The 14,649-nt window shown below is 36.8% G+C and overlaps 1 protein-coding gene across 1 annotated transcript in view; it reads left to right on the top strand.

Annotated features, from left to right (window-relative positions):
• Positions 1–14,649, top strand: part of CCDC102B (coiled-coil domain containing 102B) — a 201,932-nt gene that overhangs the window by 59,034 nt on the left and 128,249 nt on the right. The window contains exon 5 of the mRNA XM_052660597.1: positions 119–328. Coding sequence (XP_052516557.1) covers positions 119–328 — 210 coding nt within the window. The remainder of the gene's footprint in view (positions 1–118; positions 329–14,649) is intronic.

Below are 14,649 nucleotides of genomic sequence, written 5' to 3'. Positions count from 1 at the left end.
TAACTTCCTGCCTGCCTTGGATGTGGCCAAAAAATAGAAAAATTAATGTGTAAATGGACATATTCACTTTGGCAATTGCAAATGCTACATACTGCTTTTCTGTGTTTTCTGTCTTTAGCTAGAGAGATTGCAGGCTGAAAATACATCTGAGTGGGACAAGAGGGAGCTACTTGAAAAGGAAAAACAAGGACTGGAGAGAGAAAATAGAAGGTTAAAGGTCCAGGTGAAAGAAATGGAAGAACTCCTGCACAGGAGAAATAGACTAAGTGAAAACTCGGAAGGTCCTGATTTCAAGACGTCAGGAGTTGGGCCACAGGAAAAAAACAAGGTATGGGAATTCTTTGGAAGCAAATGTCTTCACTTCCTTTGTATTTCTGCCCTGAGGACTGGTGGGTACCGCCCTAACTTTCACAACTTCAAGCCTGAATACACTTTTTTGTACTATCTCATATCCGATAGTTTGATCTTTTCCCATGGTAATATAAAATGTATCTAAAATGTTGTTCATGCATAGGAAAAGAGAATGTGACAAATTTTGTGTGAACATGTTAGAGTATGACAAATCTGAGAGTTTCAAGCTTTTCCAAAAGGAAGAAAAGCATGAAGTCAGTAAAGGACCTCTATGTTTGGTTTCCTGTCGTAGTTTCATCTCAGTTATCCAAGCAGTGGATCTTATTTTTCAGTGAGTATTTTTCTCCATCAGTTTGGGCAACTATACAATTAGGATTTGTTGGTGTAAGGTAAATATCCACATAAACATTTAAACATATCTGGTTTACTCCTCTCTGATTTCTTTTTAGTCTCAGAAAAATTATTTTTAAGTCAATTAAATACATCATGTTACAAATAACCTTTATAGGCTATGACATAAATGTTAAAACCTGAATTACAGTCAAATTTTGACTTTGGGAAAGTTAGCTTGCTTTGGAATTTTGTCCTAAAGCCAATAGACATATTTACTGCTATGGATGTAATTTTTTTTGATACATGGCTTTTAGATTTTTAAAACACTCTCAGTGGCAGTTGTAACGTATATGTGTTGGTGTCAATATATTGCAAAACACATACAGCTTGTTCCTGTTTCTCCCATGAAAGTAGCTATGGTACCTTAATGCATCATTCTATCTTTTTCACTCAGTTCCTTTAACAATGAGTTAAAAATGAGTTTGAAATGGTCATATTTTTTGAGTCATATAAGTAGTTCATATTCATATCAGCTGTAAAAGCTAAATGGGCAGAAAAATTGAATTCCATATTACTTTTGTTTATTCTTTGTGATTTTAGGGATTTATTGCAAATATAAGATTAAATTTGATTAGTATTTCATGACTTGGTGATGCAGATATCTAAAGTTAAATGTTATAGTCAGTGATCATAATTTTCTATTGTACAGATTCATAAACCGTCAGTAATGGTATATGCTTCTGACATGTACACAACGGATAAATCTGTAGAGAATGTTTTGCAGCTTGCCACTCATGAAAGCACAGAATTATTTCAATTATGGGGCAAGTTTTGATCATCAGAATATCTGTTTCCCTTTGATTCACTGAACAGAGCAAGCACTTATTTTTATTATTCCTTGCGCCAGTCATTGCTCTGGATGCTGGTGATGTGAAAATGACTGAATCATTATCCTTGCCCAGCGTGGGCTTAGTGTCTGTCTGGGAAGATATTACACATCCATTGTTATCAATAATACATTGTGATGATGGCTAAGAGCAAAGTGGAATGGGAACATGAAAGAAGTACTTCATTCTATCCCACTTTGATGCCTTTCTGGTTATATCCAGCTGTTATAGCATAAAGTGTGTCAGTTAGGAAGTATGAGGGCTGATTGGGGCCTGTTTGGAGCTGGTGTGTGCATGCATGCTCAGTTGCTTCAGTCTTGTCCAACTCTTTGCGACCCTATGGACTGTAGCCCACCAGGTTCCTCTGTCCATGGGATTCTCCAGGCAAGAATACTGGAGTGGGTTGCCATGCTTTCCTGCAGGGATCTTCCTGACCTAGAAATCAAATCCACGTCTCCTGTAGCTCCTGCTTTGTAGGCGGATTTTACCACTGAACCACCAGGGAAGCCCTTGGAGCTGGTATATATGCCAATGTGCCTTATCGTGTTAGCAGACCGCTCTGAGTTTAGACCTGGGCTCTTGGGACCAGTGCAGTTCTTTGGTTTAGAAGTAGACAGAGCTTGGAAACCAGGAAGATTTTGGAAGATCTGAATAACTTGTTGGGTGTGCTCATCAATCGCGAGGCTGTTCCTTCAGTGTGTATCATTTTGATGGCTGGGAGGTGTTAGTGAATTTTTTTAACCTTCTTCATTAAGAATTCAGACTCACTCCTTAAACTAAAGGTGTCCCAGGTGGCACCAGTGATAAAGAACCCATCTGCCAACGTTGGAAACATAAGAGACTTGGGTTCAATCCCTGGGTGAGGAAGTTCCCCTGGAGGAGGACACAGGCAACCTACTTGAGTCTTCTTGCCTGGGAAATCCCATGGACAGCGGAACCAGGCAGGCAATGGTCCATAGGGTTGCAAAGAGTCAGACAGGAGTGAGCGACTTAACACGCATGCACTTAAACCAAAACAATTATCTGTCATGGAGCAGCTGCAGGTCATAATCCTTGGAGCCACAGAAATCTTTACAGATCAAAATATCAAGGTTCGGATGTCTCTCAATATCAAATGAATCAAAGCTTCATACAGAACAAGCCGAAGTCCAGGAAATTGTGTAGATGTTATTATAACACAAATCCAAACTGTGGTTTTAACATTATTTCAATAAAACTAATCTGTATGTGTAAAATTATGTGCATCAGTACCATATAGGAATAACATGTTTGTATATATATGTCTATATACATATATATATAAGTACCCTATAGAATTAGCATATATCTAAATGCATAAAAATACTGTGTATGAATAAGATGAGGAAATGGATGCTGGCATATAAAATGCTAAACTCATAAATCTCATACAAACATAAAATGAACACATGTGAAAGGTTTTATTTCTTCCATCCCCTCCCGAATCAACCAGTAAGATGATATAGCCAGTTGAAGGATCTAAGTAACAGACAAATGGGCAACCAGAATGCATAAATGAATTTGGTTATCAGATGCAAAACTGATTTTTTTTTCCCCACAAGGGATAAAGAAATAAATTGTACTTCCACCAGGCAAAATTAATCTGCATCTCTGTGGATGAGAATTATATGCATTGCTGTGGGTTATCTAGAAAGTACATGGTTGTGTGTACTACAGCCCACAGACACTGAAAGCTGCAGATCCCTTTAGAGTGATAAAACCCTAGCTGGAGAATGTTGTTAGAAAGGACCGTCTTTTCCAAGGCTCGGTGAAAAGAAAAAAAGCCAAATAAACAGCTGTAAGGTTCACGAATTCGAATCCCTTTCTGAGCTCTTACGTGTCCTGTTTCTCTCTCTGTTCGCTTCTTTGAACTTCAGGACAGAGAATAAGGTAAGAGAACTTGATTGAAAGGGAAGGAAAGGAAAAGTGGGGTTTGTGACCACCGTAACGTGATAAAACATAACCAAACAACCGAAGAGGAAACAAGCACGTATTACCTGACATTTATCAAAATATGTCATGATTTTGCTGTAACAGTGAAAAGTAGAACTGCAATTCCCAACAATTTTAGAAAATAGACTACCCTGTAGGGCTCAGATGGTTTCTTCAGTGTATGGCAGAGATTTCTGTGTTTGTGAAGCCTTAATTCTCTTGACGTGCAGTATATGTATTTTATATCGCAAACCATACTTTTTCAAGTGAAACATCATTGGAAAAAATGGTCAGTATTCTACTGAGCAAGGCCCCATGGCTTGTCGACATGCCCCTCATGAAGCACTTTGGAAGCCTGTTTTCTTAAATCATTCTGGCAACTGATTCCCTTCATTCAGGTCACATACAGGGTCATTCTCAGAAAGTTAATGTGACAGAGAGGTAATTGATGTGTCTCAGGAAAATGATGAATTAATCCCAAAGTGGAAAGGCCATCAAAGTCAATTCCTAATGAATTTACTTTACTGAAAGTGTCCATTCTTTGAACAGAATTGACATTATGTATATTTTGTTTAGCAACTTTGTCTTTAGAAACGTATTATTTCCATTCGGTGGTGTAGCAGGCAGCTGTAACTTTAACTTTCCTCCATTCATTATCATTCTTCCAAAGCCTTCTACTACTCATAAATTTGTTGAACCATTTAAGAATAAACAATAATTATACCTATTCTTTTGCTGTTGAGTAATAAGTATAGAACACTATAATTTGATGTTATTAGATTTATTATATTATCTTATGTTTTTCTTTAGCTGTTCTTACTCTGCTTTGCTCTGAGATACACTAGAAATTTCAACTTTTAAAATAGCCATTAGTAAATACTTATATAACTGTATTGCTTCTCAGCCTTTTGGCTAAGATCATGTGTAAGTACTTATATAACTATAGAGATGTTTAGACATATGGAAAAATATAATAAAAGTGTGTTAAATATGCTATATCTTATTAATAAAAATGAAAATAATTTATTTTGAAGAATAGCATGTATACCACACTATTAAACCCTAGGCTACAGAAGACATTCTTCAAAATAAATTATTTGCTCATGAAACTGAAAAACACATCCACGGTTTTGGGTACATTTTAACAAAGGTGAATGGAATTATGTAGATTGAGCAAAACAATGTCCTTTTGCTTAAGAAATTCTGAAGTTAGCAGAAATAAAGATACTTAAGTACCACTTACAGATATCATAAGGATGATATCTACTGAAAGTGCCCCACTGAATTGAAATAAATCAATATACTGCAAAATAGGGTGGCATTTACTTTAATATACTATGATTGCTTTCACCTCCACTCAAATACATACACACATACATGCACACACCCACAGTGAATTGATTTCTACAAAACTAATACTAAACTAGGAGTATTAGTTTTCTTCCCCTTTTGTGATTCTCTACTGGAGCAAAAGTGCGCACATAAGATTTTATATGCATGAAGCAGCATTTCTGGGAATAAATTATTTGCGTGTGGACTTCTACTTTCTTTTACTAAAACACCAAATGCTGTCATGTCTTGTGAAATTAAAATCATGAATATTAAATCTCAGTCCACGTGTTTGGCACATCCTCACAAATGTGTGTAGCAGATCATTAAATGAACGTGCGTGTTTATGCTTTGATTTTCATTATTTAAATTTTACTGTATATTTTCATTTATCTTTAATTCTCATCCCCTCTCTTATTCTATTACAAGGCAAATGTGAGAGGGCAACAAAATCTGTAGGGTTAATGGGATCTTTTATCAGCCTTTAAAACCTCCTTTTTATGTATCAGATAAATAACATTTATCCCATAACCAATTAAAATGAAGATGCAAATTTTGACTCTTTAGGTCACTTATATTTTACAGAATTAGAACTTCATGAAATTTTATAGGTTGTGATATTCAGATATGAAATTATATCTCATTTTGTATTTTATATGACTGGCATACTACTAATAATCTGCTATATTATAAAATGATTGGCAGTTCCCATAGCTGTTATCAGTTGATTTATATATTAGTTTGATTTAAAATAGTGATAAAAATAATATTTAGCTTCTTATTTAAAATGACAAAATGCTATGGTTATAATATTTCTTAAAATTAAAAACCAAATTAAAAATAAATCTATAAGACTAGAGGAAAACTCAAATAGCTTTATAGGGCTGAGACATTCCCAATTTTTTTTTTCTTTCTTATAGTGAAATCACAGTACATGAGGCTAACCATTTTTTTAAAGTCTTCATTGTATTTGTTACAATATTATCTCTGCTTTAACCATTTTTGGTTTATCGGCAACAAGGCATGTGGGATCCTAGCTCCCCACTAGGGATGAATCAGCACCCTCTGTATTGGAAGGCAAAGTCCCAACCACTGGATCGCCAGGGACACCCTGAAGTTAACTGTTTTAAAGTGAATATCTTAGTGGCATTTGATAAATTCACGATGTTGTACAACCACTTCTAATTCTAAAACATTTTCATCATTCCCAAAGGAAATACAGTAAGCATTATATAGGAAGACACCAGGAACCACAGATTTCCTTTCTGTCTCCATGGATTTACCTGTTTTGGCTATTTCATATGAATGGAATCATATGAATATACGTATGAAAATGTATCTGGCTTCTTCAACATAAGGTTTCCGAGGTCCCTGAACTGTGCAACAAGCATCAGCACTTTCTTCCTCTCCTTGTTGGCTGTAGAGCGTTTGATTGTATGGATATACCACAATTTGTTCATCCACTGATGGGCTGATGGATACCTGGATTGTTTCCATCTTTTGGTACTTTTGAACAGAGCTGTTAAGAACAGGAATGTACATGTATTTATTTGGGTATCGGTTTTCAATTCTTTTTGGTACAGATAGGAGTAGAATTTCTGGGTCATATGGTAATTATATAACTTTAGAGAGACCAACAATGTTTTTTTTACATCGACTGAGCCATTATTTTTCCAGTACAATATATGAGAATTCTTATTTCCCCAAATCCTCAGTGATACTTGTTCTTTTTTGGTTTTGTTTCTGTCTTTTAAAAATTATACCCATCCTACTGGGTGTGAAGTGGTAAATCTTGTTGTGGTTTTGATTTGCATTTCCCTCATGACTAACAATGTTGAAAATATTTCATGGGCTTCTTGGCTACTTCTGTCTTTTCTTCAGAGAAATGTCTATTTAGGCCATTAGCCCATGTTTAGATAAGGCTGTTTGCCTTTTTGTTGTTGAGTTGTGAGAGCTTTTTTTATATTGTGGATATTAAACCCTTCTCAGATATTTGATTTGCAAGCATTTTCTACCAGTCTTTAGCTTATCTTTTCATTTTCTTGATAGTGTCTTCTGATGTATGCATTTTTATTTTTTGCATGCAGTTTTTGATTCTGATGAGTGCCAGTTTATTTTTTCTTTTGTTGTTCATACTTTTAAGGTGTAATTTCTAAGACTCTATCACTAAATCAAGGTTATGATAATTTATTCCTATGCCTTCTTCTAAGACTTTTATAATTTTACATGTTATGTTTGGATCATTGATCTCATCTGAGCTAATTTTTATATACGGTTGTAAGGCAGGGGTCCTGCTCATTTTACATGTGGATTTCCAGTTACCTCAGCACAACTTGTCTAACAGACTGTTTTTTCCCTATTGAATAGTCTTGACACTTTTGTTGAAAATCAGTTGTTAATAAATGTATGGGTTTATTTTCTGGATTTTCACTTCTATTCCATTGGTTTACAAGTTTACCATTATATCAGAGAATTCACCTTATAGTAAGTTTCAAAATCAGGAAATGTGGTTTGTCCAATTTTGTTCTGCTTTTTCAACATCATTTTGTATATTCAAGGAAAATTGAAATTCCTTATGAATTTGAGGATGAGCTTTTCCATTTCTGCAAAAAATGCCATAAGGATTTTGATAGGGACTCTATTGACTCCATAGATGACTTGTGGAAATATTGAGATCTGTTGAATATTTGTGTTTTTCCAAAATTCAGACATAAAAACCTAAATTCTGATGTGATGGTGTTGGAAGTGGGGCCTTTGGGAGATTTGGTCTGAGGGCAGAGCGCTCATGAAAAAAATTGTTGTCCTTATGAAAGAGGCTCCAGAGAACATGCTGCATTATTATTCAATGGAAGTGGTAACTATTAAATGTGTGATTCAACTCATATATAACAGGTAAATAGGACCAAATATTAAAGAGTGAAAGAATGAAACTCTTATCCTGGGTCTGTGCTCAATATCTGAGTGATTTTGGTCAAGGAATAATCTTTGTGGTTTAGTTTTTTTAACTATTAAAAAAGTTCGGAAAAAATACCTGAGATGCTTCCAACACCCAAATACACGATTCTGTTGTTTTTGAAAATATGGTTTTGAAAACTGGTTTAAATAAAGACATTAATTCAGGTTCATGAGGACAACATAATATTTCTTTGGAATTTCAGTTTATTTTTACTAAAATAGCTATTGGCTCCTAATACAATTTAGTGTACTCTTTCCACTTACTGGATTTATTTCTTTTTAATTCACACAGTTAAATTTAATATGGTTGTTGACATAATTGAGCGATTTTTCATTTCATTTTTCTCTGCCACTGGCCATCACTTTGTTTCCCTATCATTTTATTATGCTTAATTTAATGGTGTTTAAATATCCACAGCATTTGGCAACTTTTCTAATTCTCTGTAAATTCTAGGAAAAAAGAGGAGAGGAAGCACCAATACATCAGTAACTAACAAGAATCATTTCTTTGCTTTTAAACTAGTTTTGATTAATTTTCCATTACGTAGTTCCTTTTTTCTTTCTTTAGTGTGGGTGATTCTATTTCAGTGCAAAGTGAATAGGAAATCAATCAAGAAGCAATAATTACATATCACATTCATATTTCACATTCACTTCTTTTCTATTATTCTGAAAGCTTGTTACTATATGTACGCTTGGTAGAATTTACATGGTGAAAAGAAGGAATTTAAAAATAGATTAGATGTTCTGATCTCCTAGAGCAGTATTTCTTAACGTTGGATCCTGATCCTATCTGTCCCAGATAGGGTGCTGTCTGAAAACAAAAATCCTGAATTAATAGGCATATGACTTGGGAACTAGAAATGTATATATTTTAAAACAATAAACTAGGTGATTTTTATGTGCAGTAAGATTTGGAAAATCACCATTAACATCAATGTTTCCAAGATGCTTTGTTATATTACCCTTTGTAATAACTGTAAATGACTTCAGATTGTTTCTGATATAGCATTATTGAAATGTATGTGTGTGCATGTGTGTGTATTTATGTGTATGTATGTATGTGTATGTGTGTGTATAACTTTAGGAAGGAAGGTGATTGAGATAAATATCTCCTGTTAATGGTAGTTTTAAACTATTTATTTTCAAGGACATTTTAGACACGTTATGGTTAATTGAAGTAAACATCACAAACGAAATTTGTTTTCTGATCTACTGCGCCACTGCTTGACAACCTGATTCTCTTTGCACTGGAGGCAGGCTAGTGGCTGTTTCAGCGTCCTGGCCTTGACAGTGTGGGGGATGGGCAGAGACCTGCGAGAGGCCCACTGTGCCAGGCTGAGGCTGGTGTAGGGGAGCAATAGCATATGGAGGAATAATTAGGTGGCAGAGTCTGTATTACAAGAATAATTTTACCTTAAGCCAGTTGAAATTAATTATCCTACTTTAAGACAGATAGAATTAATTCTGTTTCTCCCCAAAGAAACTTTATTTGGCACAATGACTGGGAAAGGGGTGTAGCTGGAGTGTTTGCTTTTTTAAAGTGATATTAACAAGCACCTATCATTTGGATCTATACACAATATAGGAAAAGAAGAAAATTCAGATCTACAAATTTTTAAAACCCAAATGTGGCCTACTCTCCAGATAATTATCTGAGTTTTATTGCTTTCTAGTCTTTATATTTGAATGAGTTACTACTTATTAGCCTAGCTCATACCATATAGAAATATTCCTTTCGTTCTTTCTTATTAGATTTGTCTTATTCACTTCTTGCTTATTAGCATGGAATCCATTTTAAGAAAAAAATCAGCTCCAGTCTGCTTTTAGTTTTAATGGTTGTAAGGAAACTATAAATGAAGAATTTTAAAAAATGAGTTAAAAAGATTTTCAGCTTTTTCTGTGATGTGGGGACTACAAGTTTCAAATGTTGTAATCCATCTTATTTCATCTTATTATTCATCTTATTTCATGTGTTTGAAACAATTTGTAAAGAATAAAAGAATATTAAGACATGACTTTATAAAAGGTTCAAATTATCTCATCTCATCTAGTATTTCATTTTAAGTCAGGTAGTATCTACCGTTTCATTAGTCTATTGATTTGCTCGATAAACATTTACCAAATACTGTGTCACTTAGAGTTTGACTGTAGATATCAGAAAATAGATTAAATAACAGGAAAGTATATAATGCAAGGAATCAGATGATTTTGAAAGATTGAGGAGGCAGATTCTGCTATGGATGTACAGGAAAGACTCCTTGTAGACCACCATGTAACAGACATAACGAGAAAATTGGTTTCCCATCCCCACTGCTGGAAAGGTATCAGGATTCAGGGGTTGGACGTCCCTGTTTCATCCTCCACCTCCATGATCATTCACTTAGCTACAAGCTGGGATAGGAAGTCGGAGGACTTCCCAGAGGACCAGGCCTGCCAGTCTTGTAACTTCTGCTGCCTCTCTCTGCACAAATCAACTCCAAATCCAAGTCTGGCTTGAAGGCGACTCTTTTCTAGCATCTGAGTCTGAAGCTCTAGCTACAAGAGTTTCAGGGAAGTACAAATGTTTGGCATTTCAAGAGGGAGAACTAGGAGTCTGGAAAAAAATGTAGTTATCATCATCTATTGTTTATTTCAGACAGACACAGATGGGGATTTAAGGGTGGCAAGACACACAATGTTACAGCTGTCCTGAAAACTACAGTCAAGTCAAATCCTCAACAAAGACACCTTCAATGATGAATCAGCATCTCTGTTAAATGCTGCAAATTAGTGGATTCATGTCATTGCTTCTTCCTGGGAAATGAAGATTCAGATGGAGATGAGAAAGATGATAGGAAACGGTTACCTGGAAGAGTGATATGAGAGCATTCCACACCAAGTGAAGAAGGGCAAGAGCTCCTTGGCTACTGGTGAAGTTCATACCTTTGGGGGAAAAAGAAGCTCCTTGAAGACTACAGATGTTCTTTCCTGAGACCATTATATCTCAGGGGTAGGGGAAGAGAGCTGTATTTGAGGAATCTTCCCTCAAATAACGCTGATGACTTGAACTTGGAAGACACTTGGAAGAAAACTGAGGTTCTGAAGCTCTACAATTTGTGTTTACTCCTTCCCAGGTCCCTGATTGGGTGATAGAATTTCAGGGAAGCCTGGTGAGGGTACAGAGGAGACGAGCTCAGCCAAGTTCACGTGCTGTGAAAGTGGAGGGCAAGCACAAAAAAAGGGTCGTGGGATTTCCTAAATTAAGCTCCTAAGTGCTCCCCTTGGAGGATCTGGCAGTTATACTTAGTTGGTGCAGCTAAGGAGCTGTCATTTTATGACCTTTTCAAGTTACTTTACCCTTAGATCCCCTTGTTCCTCTGTGTAAATATGCCAGCCCTGAAATTAGAGCACCTTTCTGGGTTGTTTTAGGGACTTTCTCCATCAATTCAGATTATTCTTGGAGTATGATAATGATATAACATAGTTTCTTGAGTTATTAAGCCTGTGTCAAATGAGTATTTTGAAAGCTTTCTGTTAGCATGCTCTGCAAAATACTTGTCAATTATTTCTTTACCTAAGAATGGCTATGTTTTGCTCTGAATCCTCATCTATTTTTATTCTAAACATCCCAAAGTACAATCAGTGTTTGCCTTACACTGGAAATACAGTTGTTTCTATTGGTATACAACCTGAAGATAAATCTCAAGTAGACAATGGACAGGGTGACACTGTGTAAGAATGTGCCCAGCACTTTTGTTTGCCACACTCACAATATGGAAACGCATATTACATTTTCCCCTCTCTTTATATACACAGACATGCAGAGCTACATAGACACAAGAAATCGTCACATATGCATATGACAATGTGATAGGCCAAGTATTAATAAATCTAAGATGATAAAGACGATTAGGAAGTTCCAAATTTTTTATTAATGTAATGAATGATATAGTCACCTGAGATCAGAAGATATAAACTGTACATGTAATCTCTGTTTTATCAGAGCAAAAATTACAAACTTAAATACATTTGGAGATTAAGCATCCATTCTGTTTTCTAGAGCCTCGGGGATGGTTGGTATTTTGGGGCCTCTCACCTCTATTTGGGCTTGCCCGATAGCTCTGTGGTAAAGAAACCACCTGTCAATGCAGGAGACACAGTTTTGATCCCTGGGTTGGGAAGATCTCCCAGAGAAGGACAAGGCAACCCGCTCCAGTATTCTTGCCTACAAAATCCCAAACACAGAGGGGCCTTGTGGGCTACAGTCCATGGGGTCCCAAAGAGTCAAATAAAACCTAGCAAGTAAACAATCTCTATTCACCAGCTTCTACTTAAAACATGCATTGATTTTCCACTAGGTTCAACTCCATCCCCAAACCTGGGATTAGGACTTATAGCCCTTCTTCTTCCAGGTTGAGTAGGTGATTCATGTTTAGCTAATTAAAATATTTAAGTTTCCTGGGCACACACACTAGTATGAGCAAGTAACCATGTCAGAGACGATTAAGTGTAATGATGCTTAGATTTTTCAGAAAGACACATTTTCTTGTCTGTTAAAATTAGACCTGAGAAAATGTAGATTTAGAGCTGTAAAAGGCATCTTACCATCACATGGAGCTACCTGGGAAAGACAGAGCCGGAGCCGGAAGAGGGACCTGCCCAGGAGACACACTGAGCCTCTGGCTTCAGCGTAGTCTGCGTTAAGATGTCCGTGGGGGACTTCCTTGGTGGTCCAGTGGTTAAGACTCAGTGCTTCCACTGCAGGAGGCACAGGTTCAATCCCTGGTTGGGAAACTAAGATCCTGCATGCCCGTGGAGCAAGACTAAAAATAATTAATTTAAAAATAATTAAAATAAAGAAAGCGGCCTGCCCTCCTGCCCCAAGCATCTTACTGTCAGGATTCACCCTAACCCAGGAGGAGATGGGTGTCTCCCCGGTTCCAGCCTGGAACAGAGGTCACCACACCTAAAAAGATGTCCCTGAGATTTTCAATTATTTGGGTCAAGGAATTTTCTTCTTCATGTAAGAATGACTTGAGTTCCCAATAAAATCCCATAATTCAAAATTTATTTTCCAATAAATTAAAACTATTGCAATATTAATAGCAAATATATTCTTTACAAGAAGCCATTTTTTAGGGAAAATGTAGTTTAAGTTAAAAAAAGACTATTCTATTTCAAGAAAAATCAGGGAATTAGGATACACAAGTGATACTTGGCTTCTAGCTCTCAAGTGTGTGTTGTATATAAACAGAAAAGAGAAAAGCATTATAGTGATATGGATAAAAACCTACAAATGCACAAGTCAGTGTGTATTCTCTATGAGGAAGAACCTCAACTTCATGAAGGGTAGCTGGAAGTAATAGGATTCCCAAGGAGAAAACTACATTCATTTTCTAGGGTGATCATAACAAATCATCACAAGCCTGGTTGCTCAAACATCAGAAATTTATTCTCTGAAAGTTCTGGAGGCTTGAAGTTCAAAGTGGAGGTTTTAGTCAAATAAGATCCTCATCAAACTTCTGCTATCTAGAATTCTAAAGTGATGTATTTGTGTGGTTTAAACCTCTATGTGTGTTAAAATTTGTTATAGCAACAAGAGGGAACTATATAGTACTATGACTTTCCCCTTAAATATGATGCTCTGCTGGGGCTGGGAAGTACCGCTCTGTAATACCTCTGCAAACTACACAAAGTGTACATGATGCTAAAATAATATACAGAACACAGTTTCCATTAATTGAGCACACAGTATGTACCATGCCTTGAGCTAGCTACAGTATGAGCATGACAGCGTATAAAATCTATTGATAGGTGTTTTTCTTATCATTCTCCTTTTACTTTTGACATCTTGTGAGGTTAAGTAACACAGTCAATAAATAAAGGAACCTGTATTCAAAGGCAGGTTTGCACTGATGATGGGGGGGAAAAGCACAGATTGAATCATGTTGCTTTCCCGTGAACTAGAAATTAAAGAGCTGGGAGCAGCCTTGATAACAGAATCGCATTAAGCTTGCTGTGTTTATATCACCTGGAAAATGATATCACACATGAGTAGCCACCAACACAGAGTCCATGGCATCCAGGGACCTGACTTGCCTGCATGTGCTGTGGATGGATTCATAGTAATGAATATATGGGTTCCAGGGGGAGGCTTTTAAATTACTGACCGTGACAAGGGCTCATCAGTGAAACTTGCTGTTTGTGCAGAGCTGGCTTCGTGACGTGCTTGCTTTCTGCCATGTTTACTGCTGTCGGTGGGATAACCATCAGGGAGCTCTCCTAGGAGTGAAATTATTGAGCTTCCTACTTTACTAAAGTTAGTCTTATAACTTATGGTACAGCCTCTGCCCTCCTCTCCCTCTTTCTCCCCAACACGTATCAGATTTCTCTATTTCTACTGACTCATTCGTTTTTCCTTATATAGCATATTTGGTTGGCGATATCAACAATAGTAAGGGCTTCCCACGTGGCTCAGTTCTAAAGAGTCTGCCTGCCAATGCAGGAGATGTGGGTTCGATCCCTGGGTCAGGAATATCCCCCAGGGAAGAAAATGGCAACCCACTCCAGTATTCTTGCCTGGGAGATCCCATGGACAGAGGAGTCTGGTGGACTACAGCCCTGGCATAGCAGAATCGGATACAACTTAGCAGCTAAACAACATCAACAATAGGAAAACTTCAAAACATGTTGGATCCACAGCTTTTCACACTGGAAAGGATGTTTTCATGCAAGAGGATGCAGGTATATCCACTGACTCTTACCCACCAGGCCCCCACTTTGGTCTCTGATGTTGAGTCCCACTGCCGTTACCTGTTAGCTCGCACTGGGTTTTACCTACCTGTGAGCTCTGGCCAAGCCC

This window comes from Budorcas taxicolor, chromosome 22 (assembly GCF_023091745.1).
Source record: "Budorcas taxicolor isolate Tak-1 chromosome 22, Takin1.1, whole genome shotgun sequence".
NCBI classification, from domain to species: Eukaryota; Metazoa; Chordata; class Mammalia; order Artiodactyla; family Bovidae; genus Budorcas; species Budorcas taxicolor.
This window is presented reverse-complemented; position numbering and strand designations above follow the sequence as displayed.